Source organism: Seriola lalandi, unplaced genomic scaffold, assembly GCF_002814215.2.
Source record: "Seriola lalandi dorsalis isolate HSWRI2012SDOR001 ecotype SW California unplaced genomic scaffold, Sedor1 jcf7180002054256, whole genome shotgun sequence".
Classification (NCBI taxonomy): domain Eukaryota; kingdom Metazoa; phylum Chordata; class Actinopteri; order Carangiformes; family Carangidae; genus Seriola; species Seriola lalandi.
Window position 1 is genome coordinate 2126104 of NW_019524809.1, and position 15842 is coordinate 2141945.

The 15842-nt window shown below is 37.6% G+C and overlaps 2 protein-coding genes across 3 annotated transcripts; one reads left to right on the forward strand and one right to left on the reverse strand.

Moving 5' to 3' along the window:
- LOC111653907 (claudin-15-like) lies at positions 1-5743 on the forward strand. Of its 2 annotated transcripts, none has more exons than XM_023404633.2 (5): positions 1-331; positions 3558-3722; positions 4482-4563; positions 4657-4767; positions 4864-5743. In XM_023404633.2, exons 1-5 carry the CDS (start codon positions 115-117, stop codon positions 4961-4963), a joined length of 675 nt encoding a protein of 224 aa, XP_023260401.1. In that variant the 5' UTR covers positions 1-114; the 3' UTR covers positions 4964-5743. The 2 variants fall into 2 exon arrangements, with proteins under 2 accessions (XP_023260401.1, XP_023260400.1); XM_023404632.2 differs by lacking the exon at positions 1-331 and adding an exon at positions 1927-2525.
- Positions 5744-5822: 79 nt separating this feature from the next.
- Positions 5823-11052, reverse strand: sat2b (spermidine/spermine N1-acetyltransferase family member 2b). The gene is made up of 6 exons (XM_023404634.2): positions 10913-11052; positions 10734-10785; positions 8076-8159; positions 7427-7528; positions 7194-7234; positions 5823-7043 (listed from the first exon to the last, which is right to left on the reverse strand). The coding sequence occupies exons 1-6, from the start codon at positions 10973-10975 to the stop codon at positions 6864-6866; spliced, it is 522 nt and encodes a 173-aa protein (XP_023260402.1). The 5' UTR covers positions 10976-11052; the 3' UTR covers positions 5823-6863.
- Positions 11053-15842: the final 4790 nt, after the last annotated feature.

The following is a 15842-nucleotide window of genomic DNA, read 5'->3' on the forward strand; positions in this document are numbered from 1 at the left end:
AATTCAGAGTAAGTTCTCACACTCCCAAAATGTGTATCAGATACAGGAGCTGCAAATAGAGCTCTTCACTATCTATTCAGGTTTGCTAATTATTAATAGAAAATTACTTTCAAGATGAAAGAGATCGCAGAGGTTATAGCACTTTTCCTAGGTTTTGTAGGCTGGATTATGATTTTCATATCACTTCATGATCAGTATTGGAAAGAATCCACCACAGAGGGCAGCGTAATTACAACCTCCACAATCTATGAAAACCTATGGATGTCTTGTGCCAGTGATTCAACAGGGATCTATAACTGTCGTGACTTTCCATCCCTTTTTGCTCTCCCAGGTAAGTAGAGAACTTGTCTAATGGCCTATTTATGATCATAAAGTTCTACATTGCAGGATCCTGGAAAAGTCATTTAATTTGTATCAACTGTTAAAAAATGGAAATGTGACTGCTAGTGGTCATTAATAACAAATTGTTTTTGGGTTTCTAATAATATTCTTTACATTATTATTATGTATTTCAGTTTTTCTGATGATTCAGCTGTATGTGATAGCTGAGTATGCATTTTATAATCTCTAATGTCATACTGAAGGAAATGCTGCTCTATATTCTTTGATTGAGGTATATATGTGTCCAAAGTATTAGATAACCCATTCTTAACAAAAGCCAAAAATAAATACATATGTAATATATACACATAATATGCAATGGCAGTGCTGTAATCTACAGGGGTTCGACAAAACACAGCAACTGTGAAATCCAGTGCAATAGCTCTGTAAAGTTTGTGAAGCTTGTAGCATTTATTTTTGTTGAGGCTGTAAAATTGTTGTTGAAAGTTGAAACCACTTCATGAATGTTTCTGATAAATACATAGATTATAGTTGATTATATTATACTTTTATGACTGTGTGCACAGTCTCAATAAGAAATAACATCAGAAATCTTGCAAATATTATTATAGAGCTATAAGGTTACCATGACATTGTATGAGTCCTTCCATTAATTGTATCCATTGTATTTAATGCAATGCATGTTGGATGCCCCTGGCATTTTACATGTGCTAATCTCATAATGTATTTAATGAGTGAGTATCTAATAAGTCAAGATGTTCTTTGTTCTTGTGGTACTTTATTCTTGTTGAGACTGTACACCTTAAACTATATTGTAATTCAGTACAACAGCACTACAAACTTCTGTTGAAGCAGTTAAAACAAATGCTTTGTTTATTTATTTATCAGGAACTCACTGCTCAAAGCCACGGCACTATGGCTGAACGATATACATATATATATAGAAAAAAAAAATCATACTGCGATTATTTTGACATTAGATATTGTGATTGCGATATGAGTAACTATTTTATTAGTTATAGTAGTTGTATATTATTATTATCGTTAAATAATAATTGCATTTCTTTTTCACTGAAAGAAATATAAAAATGATAATGTGATTTTTGCTGGGGTCTGTATCAAACAAGCACATTCCTTTACATCTGAATATGATTTGTAGACCAGGGCATCTCTGTAGCACCACTAAGCTTTCATATTACCTTTATAAAGGAATGTTGTGACACATTTTATTTTTATCACAAAGATTAAAGCTCATGTGCATATTGCAATTAATTGTTCAGCCCTACGTGACACCCAGGTAGTATGCACCCTAACCACTGGGCTACTGGCCCAAAAAGCTGCAGTGGTACTACATTACCATGGAGATGAAAGCCTATTAATGAAAAGCTCTGCATTTGTTAACAAACAAAGACAGAAGAAGTCTTTTGGGCTCAGTTGTCAGATAAGCAGGTTTATCTGTGGGTCAGTACGTGGTGATGCATCCTCACCCCTCAGTGCCTTCAACTTTCCCATCATCCCTCAGACGCAAGGTGAAGTGAGGATCCAAAACGTGACTTGAATCCCATCAATAATGGTCTGATAGAATTGACATAGTGTTCAAAAAGCAAAGAACAAAAGCTGACAAATAGCTTTAAGCCTATAGACGTTAGTAAGGAGGTCTGAAGGTTGGACTTCACCACTCTGTTGTCCTTTAAGTTGGGTAAACATTTGGAGCCTTTGAAAAGGTTCAATAGAGTTGAGAATAATAGGGGAAATCATGAGTGGGCTATTTGGAATTAATCATTGATTTGTAGTTTTCTGGAACATCTTAGCTCAGGGTTTGCAGAGAATTGGTCTGGCATACAGACCGTGGGGCCAACAAAACCACACGTTTGTAGGCGAAGATAGCTTGGAGAGTCAACGTTTGTATTCAGTGTTTCTCTCTCTGGATAACTTTACACGGGTTGGACAGAAGAAACAAGGAAATATGAATGCGATAGTGGAAGCTTTTGCCTTCTTCCTGGGCTTTCTGGGCTGGTTGATGGTTGGGGTTGCCCTTCCAAACCGATACTGGAGGGTCTCTACAGTGGATGGTAACGTTATCACCACATCAACCATCTATGAAAACCTATGGATGTCCTGTGCAACTGACTCTACAGGAGTTCACAACTGCCGGGATTTTCCATCTTTGCTCGCACTTAATGGTATGTGGCCTACACAGCAAATGCTTTATTAGTATTGATGACTACTTATCAGGCTTGAATACTAATCCACCCTGTCAAGGAATGAGATTTTGAAGACTGTGATGTAGCAAATAAGAAAGACTTTACTCTTCAGGTATTAGTATAAAAGTTGTGTCGCAGTTGTGTAACAGATCAATTGAAAAAAGAAAGAAATAGTTTAGTTCATCTCCAGTCATGTACAATACAACAGTATGACTTTGAAAGATTGCTGAATCCAAGCCAACAATTGAGAACTGATGATCTTTTTTGTTATTGTTTTCTTCCACATCTACCTGATTTAAACGTGACCTTAGAGTACCTTTAAAAACCCCTCAGGAGCCTTCTACTGTACTTGCTATAATCAGTAAATAGGGGTAATATACAGGAAGGCATGATAAGATGAGAGAGGGTTAGTATGCACAACCACAGTGAACCCAGATAAACAGCTACTCATAAAATAATAAAAACTTTAAACTGACTTGATGAATTACAATTTGTTAGATTCTGTTAGCTACTTTTGCCTGTTAAGATATAAATTTAAATATATAAATGTAAACTAAATGGTACAACAGACAAGTGTTGTATTCCCCATGAAACTCTGAACACTTCCTTGGTATCAACCACAATCAAGTGGCAGCCTTTTCTATATCATATAGTCATTTTGGTTCCTATATAAAAAGTAAAACCATTGGATGCCCAGCCCTATAGTCTTTAACCACGGGTTTTGCCATTTTGACAATTTTGTCTGAGCTTATCACAGGCAGAAATATACTCTCTAGTTCCAAAATACATACAATTTCTGCTTTGATAAGATGGAAGATTGAAAGGGTTGATACATTAGGAATCAAACCAGTTTGCTCCCCTTTAGGCAACTGAGAAATCTTTCACTGAAACTACAGAGATACACACAACAGTGACATTTTAAACGCTTGCATTGAAAATGTTGTTTTAGGGGAACAACGTTATTTCAAGCAATGTGTGTTATTATATATGTTTTTTTATCTTTGCACACAGGGTACATTCAGGCCTCCAGGGCGCTGATGATCGCTGCCATTGTGTTTGGGACATTTGGGCTCACGGCAACTCTCGTAGGAATGCAGTGCTCAAAAATAGGAGGAGAAAACTACATCCTGAAGGGGAGGATTGCTGCAATAGGAGGAGTGTTCTTTTTACTACAAGGTAAAGACATTAGGATGGATGTAAGGACCATATAACAAAATGAACAAAGGCCTTGGGTTATAGATGAAAATGTCCGGTCCCTATAGCCCCAGTCCCAGCCTAGCTTAGAAGGACAAAAATACAGTCTCTACAAGTATCTTGACACATGAGAAATGGATGTAAGAAAAAGAGTCAAACCACATCTTTACACAGAACACTGGAGAGGTAAACATGTCTGGTAATCCAAGCTCTGTGTACAGAAGACAAGCTATCAGAAAATGGGTCAGCAGTTTGAAAAGGTTATCACTATTTTAACAAACCTGCTGATGCACAAAGCCTGGCTTCACCAAAACTGTCTGGATTGTTAGAATAGGTCACACTACGTAAAACACAAATGTGATGCAGTGACAGGAGACTGGTAATCTCAGGGATTTTCATACAAGACAAAAACACAGTCTGAGCCTGTGAGGTGCTGAGACATGCAGAATTTAACTGTTGTCATCAAGAACTTAATCACATCCTTAATCAATGTACTATATATCATAAATTACATAAATACAATTTCAAACTATAACTATTTTCACTTTTTTTTTGTTTTGACACTAATAGATCGCTTTTATGACAACTTGTAAAAGATAACTTGTACTCCTAACATGGCGATCTAAATAGTCTATACAAGAAAAGTATCATTTTATCTTAGCTTGTAACTATGTGTGCTGTTTACATTGAAAAATGTGTTGTTTTGGTTGTCTAAAGTAAACTATGTCTTGTGTTTTGTAGGGATTTGCACCATGATTGCTATATCCTGGTACGCAGCCAACATCACACAAGAGTTCTTTGACCAGTTTTACGCAGGGACTAAGTAAGTCAATACAATCTGCATCAATATTTCACAACAATGGTACAAATTGATGATTACACTTGGAAAAATGTGTTAAATCCTCTTGTATCACAGGTATGAGATTGGAGAAGGCCTATATATTGGCTGGTCTTCAGCCATACTCGCCATTTGTGGAGGTTCATGCCTGATTTGTGCTTGCAAAGTCCAAACCCCCAATGAAAAAATGTGAGTATGTGTTGCTGAAATGTTTGATATCAATCCACTTGGTATAGGGGGATTGATGCATACTCTCCTCACTGTAACACGTCTTTTGCATTCTAGGCCATATCGATACCAACAATCCTCCAGAGGACACGTGCTCTCAACTCTGGCAACATCTCAGTCTGCCCCAAGCAACTACGGGAGAAATGCGTATGTCTGATTGTGTAGGACGGAAAGCCAGCCGATTCACCAGACTGATTGCGTTAAGAGGAAATGAACAGTGTTTACTGCTCAGAATGTGAGAGGGCAGCATTTAAAATGGAAACCACTTACAGATTTATGATCCCTGTGTAGTAGTATAAGAGCAGTATTGATTTGATTTGGGGATTTATTGGCTTTATCCAATCTAAACCTTTTAAGGAAACATATTTGATGTGTTTTGTAATGTTTATATAATGTGAAAATTGTTTCACTATTTCAGCATATATGTTCCTATGCTTACTTGAGGGTGGCTTACCAATATTTAATCCTCAGATAACCTTAAACTCAACAATTGTGTTCACGGCTATAAAGTTTGTGTTAGCATGTAAAGTGTTGTAATCATTTGTTAAATCCATGTATCCTAAACCTGCTTCAGATTTTCTGGTTGGGAAACATAAAAGCTGCACAAAATACATTTTGTTATTGTGCAACACATTCAGAATAATCCCATCACCCATAGTGTATAACCATCCAGTCTATTTGTCTGCAGAATGGTAAATGCTCAAAAAGCTTGTTTCTGGGAAATAAGATGGCCGTTCCAGATGTCTCTGCAATCAGCATGATCAATAATGTGGCTTTATGTCCTAAAGGAAATAAAGTTCATAAAGATTTTCTAAATAATAATAAATCCATGATAAGGAGTAAATATCAATCTGTGACCTTTGAAGTCACTGAGGAAATTTGACATTTTCTAACTTTTAACTGTAACCAGCTACAGCTAGCGTACACTAGGGTTTTTCACCCAGTGCGATTTCATTTTGATTCTCGTCTCTGAACCAGAACACTTCAGTAACATGGTTGAAACTGTAAACACAGCCTTTGTAGGTTTTGTAAATTTTATTTTTTTCTGGCATGTGTGTGAATTTCAAATGTACTGTCATACAGTTTTCTTATGGGTAATTTTACATATGTTCCTGTGGATTTGAGTATATTTTATACAAAAATACATTTTCAGTGACTGTTGCACTCAATCATGAGAATTTTAATGACATTATGATTTCCATTAGAGTGATGAACAGAGCTATTGAGCAATATTAGTAATAAAACAATAAAAAAAAAAAAAACGTAACAAATAACAGTGTTTTTGGTTACTGAGTTTGTTTGCACATCCTCCTTTCCTTTGGCTCCATTAACCAGGAGAGACCAGAAAGTATGGCCCATTAGGTCTCTGCATTCAGAGTTGACTAATTAAATTAAATTATTATTATTTTCAACAGAGTGGCATCTTCCAAGGCCAAGCAGCAAATCAAGCTCCTCTGACTTACTACTTTACTATCATCTCATGGAGATCGTATGGGCGTCACTGTGCAGAAAAAGGGGAGTTCTATGTGCCACCTGCTGGAGAAATGTGGCATCACATCTGGGATTGGATTTATTCAGATCAAATTTATTATTGATAATTTACCATCATCTTTATTTACTAGAGACGATCTTGTTTTGGGATCACACCAGCCGTGATGCCTGGCCTTCAATTTGGTTTTTGATCATCAACATCGCACCTGTAAAGTTTCCTGACTGTATCTTGCACCGTTGTGACACTATCACAGTGACAAAATCTATCTGACAGACGGACACATAAACACCTACCAAGAAAACAAAACTGTCCCATAGTTCCTGCTACAGAGGGTGTCTCCAGGAACTTGTTTTGCCATGATGACAACAGACATAGACTCACAAGGTGAAAACAATAACACTACTGCATGGCTGGTAATCATATGTAGGTCCTAGTAAATTTGACTGGCTTTAAATTAATACACAAGATAGAGAAATCAGTTCACTGAAGCGTATTTTACCAATGTTTTACAGAGGGTGAGAGTTTATAGTAGAAAACAAACCGTGTGCATATTTTCCTTGAAAAACTAATCTTTAGGTGCTTCATTTGCTAAATTGTCCAGGTTTTGTCCATCAAAGCGTATAAAGTGCCAGCCTTCACTGACAGTTAGATCCTGAGCTCCTTTAGCCGCATAGAAATCTCGAGTAGGAGTATTCCAGTTCAACACAGACAACTGCAACCGCACACACTGCTTCTTTTTCCCCACCTGAGCAAACAAAACAGTCCTTTAGTTAAACATGCATCATTACCTCTCCATCACACAGGACAGCTGGTCTACACAAGAATCAATAACACAGCTATATGCCACACCTATTATTCTAACAAAATGAGGCTTAAATTATAAAAACATTCTTACCTCAGCAACTTTGCTCAGTAAACCCTTGCCAATGCCATTCCCTGTGGGGGAAATCATTAAAGATCATGTGGTTGAAAATATTTTTACTTGGGGACAAAACATTTAAAATAGAGGTACAGGAGTGCTGTATATTATAAATAAAATGTGATTCAGAAATAGCACATAAGGAAACAATCACACAAGAAAACACATTTTTTTAAGCTTTGCTGACGACACTGCGACGCATGTTTTACCTCTGAATTCTGGCATCACATACAGATCCTCTAAGTATACTGCCCGTCCCTTCCATGTACTGTAAGTGTAAAAGTAAAGGGCGTATCCGACAACTGTGAATCCTATATGGACAGAAGACACAAACCATCAAAAAGACAAGCAGGGAGAAGAGCAAGATTAGTGGAATAATTGCACTTGTGTCTTAAATAAAAAATGTTGCCCTCATTTGAATTCTGGGGTCCTCATAACTATTATTAAAGTGCATATACATGCATTATTACCGATTTGAAAGATAATTTCTGCTTGTAAGGCACATAAATGTGAATTTGAACTTTTGTGACAACTGAGTCAATTTAAAACTGACTGTGAACACTGCACTGCACCCACAACACACACACACACACACACACACACACACACACACACACACACACACAGAGTATTTCCTCTATCATATTGTCAGCTGTGAAAAGGAACACATAAACTACACCTGACACTGTTGATTTATGATGCAGCCCTTGAATAGTCATCGTGATTTGGTGGATACTAAATGGGCATATTTAAACAGCAAGGGCACAGACCTTTTATTATCTGCACAAGATGCCGACAAGTTCAAAGCCGGTTCACAAGGAAGACTACAACCTAAAAAAGCCTTGAACCACACTTTACCTTCATTTGATTTATGCTCCTCCGGTACTTCTGCAACAAGGCATTCAAAGAAGGGATTCTGGCAGAAACCGTCATGCTCCAGTTCTAAAGTAAAACAAGACAGATAATTTACCCATGCCTTTCAATTACAATTCACCAGCACCCAAAAGACACATCAACAATATTGCTACAAAACAGTCACTTAGGCAAGCAACAGGTTGTAAAGAGATTACATTATTATTCCAGCTATGGATCACATCCTTCCGCTGTACATCTCATAATTTTCTATCTAAATCTGCAGGTTTAACTTCGGTTAAGCTGTAAATTAATTACTAATTGTAAATATGTTGAATGCATTTACTGCCTCATAAAACATTTTCAAAGTCATGTCCTGAATGTTTCAAACATGCATCAGCTTGAAGTCTTCTATTCCTCTCTTACTGGCACATTGCTAACCATATGGCATATTACACTGCCCCCAGCCGTTGATATACATTTTCTTCAGTCAACAGAAATGCCTACTACGTCATGCCTGTGCTCGTGGTTCGTGGCTAACTTGTGAGCGTGCTGGTAAAAAACAAGATAGAAACAAATCGAGGACCCAGTCAACAAAACATTGCTCTACAGTCCCACTAGTTTTTTTGACCACTAGTCCCAGTCCCAGTTTGACCTAGTGGTCAAAATAACTCCACAGGGTACTGTAAACATCATCGTTATATTTTGTACTCTCAGCCTGTTGTATATACATACTATATACACTATATATATATATATATATATACACACACACACACACTAAAGAAAAATAAAAACTTTTGTTTTTGCTGCCATTTTTCGTGAGTTGAAATAAAAGATCTATAAACACAAGAGGCTTCTGTCTCTCAAATCTTGTTCACAAGTATGTTTATATCCGTGTTAGTGAGCACTTCTCCTTTAGCTCATCCATCCACCTCACTGGTGAGGAATATCAAGATGCTGATTACACAGCATGATTATTGCATAGGTGAGCTTTGGGCTGGTCACAATAAAAGGCAACTTTAAAACTTTGTGCTCTCCTGGTCGCTGGTATCAGACAATCTTGCAGGTGAAGAACCCGGATGTTGAGGTCCAGAGCTGGTGTGTCTGTGGTTGTGACCACATCTAACCACAAATTACACACATTACTGCCAAATTCTCAGACTGGACATTACAGATGGCAATGACCATTCATTTCACAGGCAAGAGCTTTGTTGGATATTAAACATGCCAATTGAAAGCTGAAAACGTGCAGACTGAAAACAAGGTGAAAACGTGCAGACTGAAAACAAGGTGAAAACGTGCAGACTGAAAACAAGGTGAAAACGTGCAACATAAGTGGCATTGTGCTGTGTGATAAAACTGCACATTGTAAAGTGGCCTGTGACCAGCCCAAGGAATACCTGTGCAATAATTACACTGTGTAATCAGCATCTTGATATGCCACACCTGTCAGGTGGATGGATGAGCTAAAGGAGACGTGCTCACTAACACAGATTCAAACACAGATTTAAGAGAAATACGCCCTCTGTGAGTGTAGAAAATGTCAAGGAGCGCTGCATTTATATTTTTGTTGTTTATTATTTGTTACCTGCTGCTTTTTAAACATATACTAAAGACTCAAACAACTTCTAACGTATGATAGAGTTAGAGAGGGGGACTGATTGTATTAAGAGTCATTTAAACAAGACCTCAACTTGCATGAATGATACAGTGTAGGAAGAACTACCACTGACCCTCCCCATCCACACAACCACGTTTTAAAATTTTCTCTAAAGGATGTGATCCCATCCTGCTAAAAAGTCAACAATGCTCGACTCAACTCCGCTCCTGCTTATCAAACTGACTGTAGTCTCATTACTGTTACTGGTTACTGCACTCCATTTGTTATTACCTATGTCTCACTGCAAAGTCTTACTGCTCTTATAATAACTAATCTCACCCTGCACATTACGCTATTCACACACTGTCAGACAAAAACCACTATTTCTGCCATGGTTGCACAGCACTATAAAACTTTCTCACAGCAGATATTGATTTATCATATCAGGAAAAGAAACAGTTACATAAACATCAATACGTTTTGCCAGACTCTTTGCATAATGTCTCACTGGACACTTAAAATGAAACTTTGATATCTTTAATTAATGTTATTAGTTAGTATTAATGTTAGAGTTTTTCTTGCTCAAGGACTAAAGTTGCATGTAGTGTTACACATACTGTTGTTATTGGTACGTGTCTTTTAACAACTAGCTTATTATCCTCAAGTCATGGTCTTTTAGGCCACTCCAGTACTGCAAAGAATTAACATGAAACATTGATAGGCTACATTATGCAAGGTTTAGTAACTGTGTACTTTTCAATAATTTACCAGGTTTTGGTTAAAGTTTAATAGGCCTTTTTCACAACACACATTTTGAGGTGTCATAGGAGGAAAAGCACAGGTGTATTTGATAACATTAATGATGTCTGGGGAAGTCCTGGTGGTGTGGGTTGGCTCGCCCAGCTGACTGGGACACACCATGATTAATGTTAATTTATTCCACTTGTGCTTTTCCTGCTGTGGAGACGCTCTGTGCTGGATAATGGCATTTAGGCCGTGGAAGATGTCTGTGTAATTTTTAGTTATATATCAATAATTTATGAGTTAAGTGCAAAAATTACCTTCATGCGATATCTTCACTTGGTCAGGCATTTTCTCATAAACCGCCAACTCCTGTAAATTTGTTAAACTGAGTTAATATATTCAGCTAACGGATTTTACATGTATTCATTGTAAAGAAGAAAACATTGTAGACAGGAGTAAGCTGGCATCATAGTTCATACCGTTGACTCAGACTCACCATTATCATACGCGATACTTCTTTGCAGTCTTCTTTTGTTGCAGCACGTACTTTGAAATCCATGTTCACAGAAGCAGACGACAGGTTTTTGATTTTCTTTACCCACAGCAGTCTGTCCCACCGTCTTTCGTCTTCTTCGAATGAATATCTGGTACTGTACAAAAGCGTAATGCTGCCCTCCACAGACAAGAGTTTGCTATTTATCCTACATTTTAAAAAAAACAAAAAAAACAGCAAAGTTAGTGAATAAATTTTAAGACTGCTCTAAAGAGACAACACTCTGAGTAACTTTAACTTAAAAACTTTTAAATTTCTCTGACCACGCAGACACCCCAGAGGTCTTCCGCGATGTGCCACCCTTAAAGATTTCAGGTAAACACCAGTTCCCGACTGATCTCAACAGGCCCCCAAGAGAAGTGGTTAAGAGGGTTCGGTCCCTTCTCAGTGGTACAAGTGGCACAATCTGCTGAGAAAATAATTTACTTTACATGAAGTCACTGTGATGTGATGTGATGTGATGTGATGTGATGTGATGTGATGTGATGTGATGTGATGTGACAAGGATCACAGTGCAGTGGTACAACCTGCAGATAGTAAAGGCAGTAAGAGTGACATAACAGCCTCCCACTAACTCTCCTCACTACAAGAAGGAAACAAAGGCCAAACTGAAGAAACAATGTAAGTTAGTTTATCCTCTACATGTAGCCCATCATGGTGGAATCAGTGTAAAGTTCACTCAACAGGTAAGAGTTTCATCTTGACATGATTGTTTCACTGAGCAGCAGAATTGACCAGTAGCACAGCTGGAATATTACAAGGTGAGTTTGACAGCTACAAAACAATGACTTTTATTCTTTATGCTCTTGACTTTATGAAAGACATTTTGCGTACAGCCCCAAACGTGAAATAAAGATGAGGGAACAGACTCATGAAAGTGAAGAGGAAAAGAAAGCCCTCTAGATGAGACCAGGAATCAATGAACGCTGGCCCAGGAAGAGGAAACAGATGACAAACAGCCCAAGGATGATTCAAGTTAGTCAAATCTTTACAATAGAGATGGAATTGTATGTTGCCTCACTGATACATCTAAATGTATTGTCTTTTATTATGTTGTGGGTAATGTGTACAATGTACTGTTAAACGGAATAAAGTACCCCACTGATACTGTATGTTTGCATAAGTATATAGTGTGCTGTCAGAGGAAATTGTTATTTCTCCCAGAGTGAATGACGAGTCCATCTGTTGCGTTTGTTCTTCAGGGCTTTCTTTGGGCGGCTGCAAGACCCCAAACAACAGAAAGACCCAGACAAACCCAGAGATGCAAACAACGACGAGAACAAATAGTAAGTCAAAGAAATTAAATGGCTCTACAGATATGTTATTGTTATCAATTAAAAGTATTCTCCACTGAGAAAATGTATGTATTCATCCCAGAATCAATGACAACCTTCTCCATGTTTTATTTTCATTTTTATTTAAGGTTGTGTTTGGGAGACTCCAAGACCCCAAATGATTCCAAAGAGCCCAGAGGAGCCCAAAGATGAGACACAGGAGGAGAAACAACCCCAGGATGCAAAGAGGAATGAGCATGTCCATATAGTGAACATGGAAGGGCATGGTGAGGCATCATGGTATGCTAACTCCACTATATTTCATTAGTTTGTGTGAAGTGTTTGCAGTGAGAAAATGTAACCACAAATCTAAAATTAGCTCTCTAAATATGTATGTAGATGGAGCTCATCTCAGATTCAGAGACAGGTATATTTGAACTGTTTGTGTTTTCACTGGTAGCTGGTGGCATGTCTTCTAATCTTATTGTCCTTTCTCTTCAGGTTTCACTGGTCCAGCCTCATTACACAGTTTATAATGAAAGAAATCCTACCATGGTCTCTGTCTCCTCTCCGGCCTCAGCAGCAGCAAACTAACAAAGTGTCTGAGCTGCAGAGAAGATGCTCTTGAAATCTGATGGTTACCTAGCTGGTGAAGGAGAAATCCAAAAAGCAAGCAGAGAAGCAGGAGTCCAACTGTGAAGACATGCAGACCACACTATACTTTACAATGTAAGTGGAAGGTCACATTTAGGTGCACGCCATGTCTACGTTTGTTTTTTCATTTTTAAGAACTTTTTTTATCACCTTTGCCAGGATTGTTTAAGTGAAGAATACATTACTGTGTTCATGTTGTGCTGTGTAGATTCCTCCCTAAAAGATGCACAGCAGACTATTTATTGGTCTCTTCTAGCTGAGACTGTATGATCTCCTTATACATATATTAATGTCGGACTGCACCATCTCTGTGTATTTGTCCACTGAACCTTTGTAATGTCTGTTTCAGCTGAGTGCAAACAGAGGACCTGAGTGAACGCTGCATTGAAAGAAGCTGGGGACAGGTTGGCAGAGAACACACACAGCACTCCCACCTACAGAATGGAAGATTTGATGGCAAACTGTATAAAGGGTTCCTCAAATAAAAAGTCATTACATGAAAAATCATCTCAGTTTATGTGTTGGTGTTTTTGTTCAATATTTTATGTGAGAAAAGTTACATAATCCTCAACAGAGGTCCTTTCAGAAACAGTGGGAAACTCAAATGTGTAACAGTGTGAATCCTTATTCAGTATTGTTTCAATTTTTCAGATTATATGACAGTTATTCCCTGTATTGTGTCCCAGGTGAGTCTTGGGTTTCTCTATGATTAATATCAATATCAGAACAAGGCAAACCACTATGAAGATATAAGCACTTGAACCACTCACTGCTAGACAGAGTTAAGTTATAGTTGTATTATGTGCCAGCTCTGCTGCTGCATTGTTTGAAATTAACTGTAACAATTCTACAGTTAAGCTCATGAGAGATCAGACTTGACAGTGCCTTCAAATATGACAATATGATTTTCATAAACTAAAATGAAAACAAGTTTCTGAAAATCAAGTAACAATTCAAATCAGTATTTCTTTTGTTTGAAGATTTATGTTATTCATTCTTTCCTACACTCCTTCACATTTGATATTGCATGTTAAAAATAGGTTTTACTATTTCTGAAAAAGGGGGTAAAAATAATCCTCAAAATCTTCCACTGGAGGGAGCTGCTGGAACACATGTACAGCACTAAATGTGTTTTCCATTCATCCAATTGGGTCTTCACTATCATCATGTCTGCACTGTGGCTTAGTCATCTCTGGTGACAACATGGAAATGGCTCATGTTTCTGACATACAGTATGTGATGAAATAAATCACAGAGAAATATGGAAACATACTGTATATATTATATTTAGAAATGTAACACAGAGTTTAATCTGCTTTTGTCCACTGCTGAAGTTCATTATTATAAAACTAACAAGAGCTGAAATAATGGATGTAACTTGCAGAAAGGTCATCTGTTAAATTATTTCCAGACATATACACACATATGTATATGGTCACAGTGCACACAGTATACTATAATATGTATACAGTTCCCATTAAGCATCACTACACTATGCTGTACTGTCAGTATTAACAAGATTGCACTGCACTGTCAATTTGGAACAAAAAAAAGAAAGGGAGAAGAAAGAAAAGGGGGAAAACACACCATAGCCTCAATTTATGAGTTTCAATATTACTATAGACTTTTTAATTGAATTGATTTTTTTATTTTTGTAAACTTTCAGCTAAATATACTGGAAAAGTCTCTCACAACAATGTTTCTGGCTTTTGTCTGACATAACGAACATAATACTTTCAAGAAGTAAAAGTTTTGAAAATAAAATTATGAAAAAATGCCAATGAAGCGCGATACTGCCTTTCACTCCTTTGGCTGTGCGCTGGAGATGCTGTAGGCCTGTTATTGATTGTCAAATACTGCTTATTATCCACCTGGAAATATACTCTCAATCGACAATGAAGCGAAGTACAGATTATCATGTGATTCAAAAATGTTATCTCCATGTGAAAGAGCTCTGATTTTTACTTCAAGAAATAGGTGTCATAACTCACAGAGCAGTCTGTCTCCCTCTAAGGAAATGTTTTGCTCAGACCTATAGATGTTTCCTCATCCTGTGAGCTCAGTGAGTCACGTTGCACCATAGTGGCACCACAGCTCCTCACTGTCCTGGTTTCATTCTGTCGAATTATTATATAATTTTAAACTGGAACAGCAGGGTGACCTCCAGCAACTAGTTTAGGGAGAAAGAGAGATAAGAAGAGGGACGGGAGAGATAGAGCATGAGAAAGAACCACAACAGAAATAGCAAAGTTGTCCTTAGGAGATGACTCAAAAAAGTGGTGGGGGGGATATAAATATCTTTTAGTAGGTCGCATTGACCGGAGTATAACCCACTGGGTACTGGTGGCTGTAGACTCCAGCTCCAAAACTTTCTTCTCTGTTGGTCAAATACAGCTTCAGTTAGTTTTGGAAGCTGGTTGACGAACACGACATAACATGGCAAGATAATGATAATGTTGTGCAACGACTTGCACGTTTCATATCTGTCGCTGGGCAAACACAGACAGGTGATCTGCTATTTTATGACATTACATACAGAGCAGTCTCATAAAGACTGAACTGAGTTTATAGTTAGAACGTTGCTGCATCTTTAAGTCACTTAGCCAGTCATTTCAGACCAGTTCAGTTATCCATATCCCTGTAACTGCAGTGGTTGATTTATAGAAAGGGGAATGAAAAAGAGGAAGACGTTGCATGTGAGAGAAAATTTTAACTTTTCTGCATTCATCATCATCTTTTTCTCTTTGTGTTTTTATGACCCCCTTGGGAAGCCTTTTTACACTGTTTCTTGTAGATTCCTGGATACAGAGTGGTTGATTTGAAATGTATTTACATTGGATGTTCTACACAACGCAATGTTGAATAAAAAGGAGCTAAAACTGATAAAAACATGAATGCTCTCTCTTGCTAATTTATACGCATGAAAATATACATGTTAAGATTTA

Coding starts and splice junctions, on each gene's coding strand:
- LOC111653907 (XM_023404633.2), top strand. CDS start 115: ATGAAAGAGATCGCAGAGGTTATAGCACTTTTCCTAGGTTTTGTAGGC. Junction 3,723..4,481: donor AGTGTTCTTTTTACTACAAG/GTAAAGACATTA, acceptor TGTGTTTTGTAG/GGATTTGCACCATGATTGCT. Junction 4,768..4,863: donor CAAACCCCCAATGAAAAAAT/GTGAGTATGTGT, acceptor TTTGCATTCTAG/GCCATATCGATACCAACAAT.
- sat2b (XM_023404634.2), bottom strand. CDS start 10,975: ATGGATTTCAAAGTACGTGCTGCAACAAAAGAAGACTGCAAAGAAGTA. Junction 10,786..10,912: donor AAGTATCGCGTATGATAATG/GTGAGTCTGAGT, acceptor ACAAATTTACAG/GAGTTGGCGGTTTATGAGAA. Junction 7,235..7,426: donor TGTGATGCCAGAATTCAGAG/GTAAAACATGCG, acceptor TTTCCCCCACAG/GGAATGGCATTGGCAAGGGT.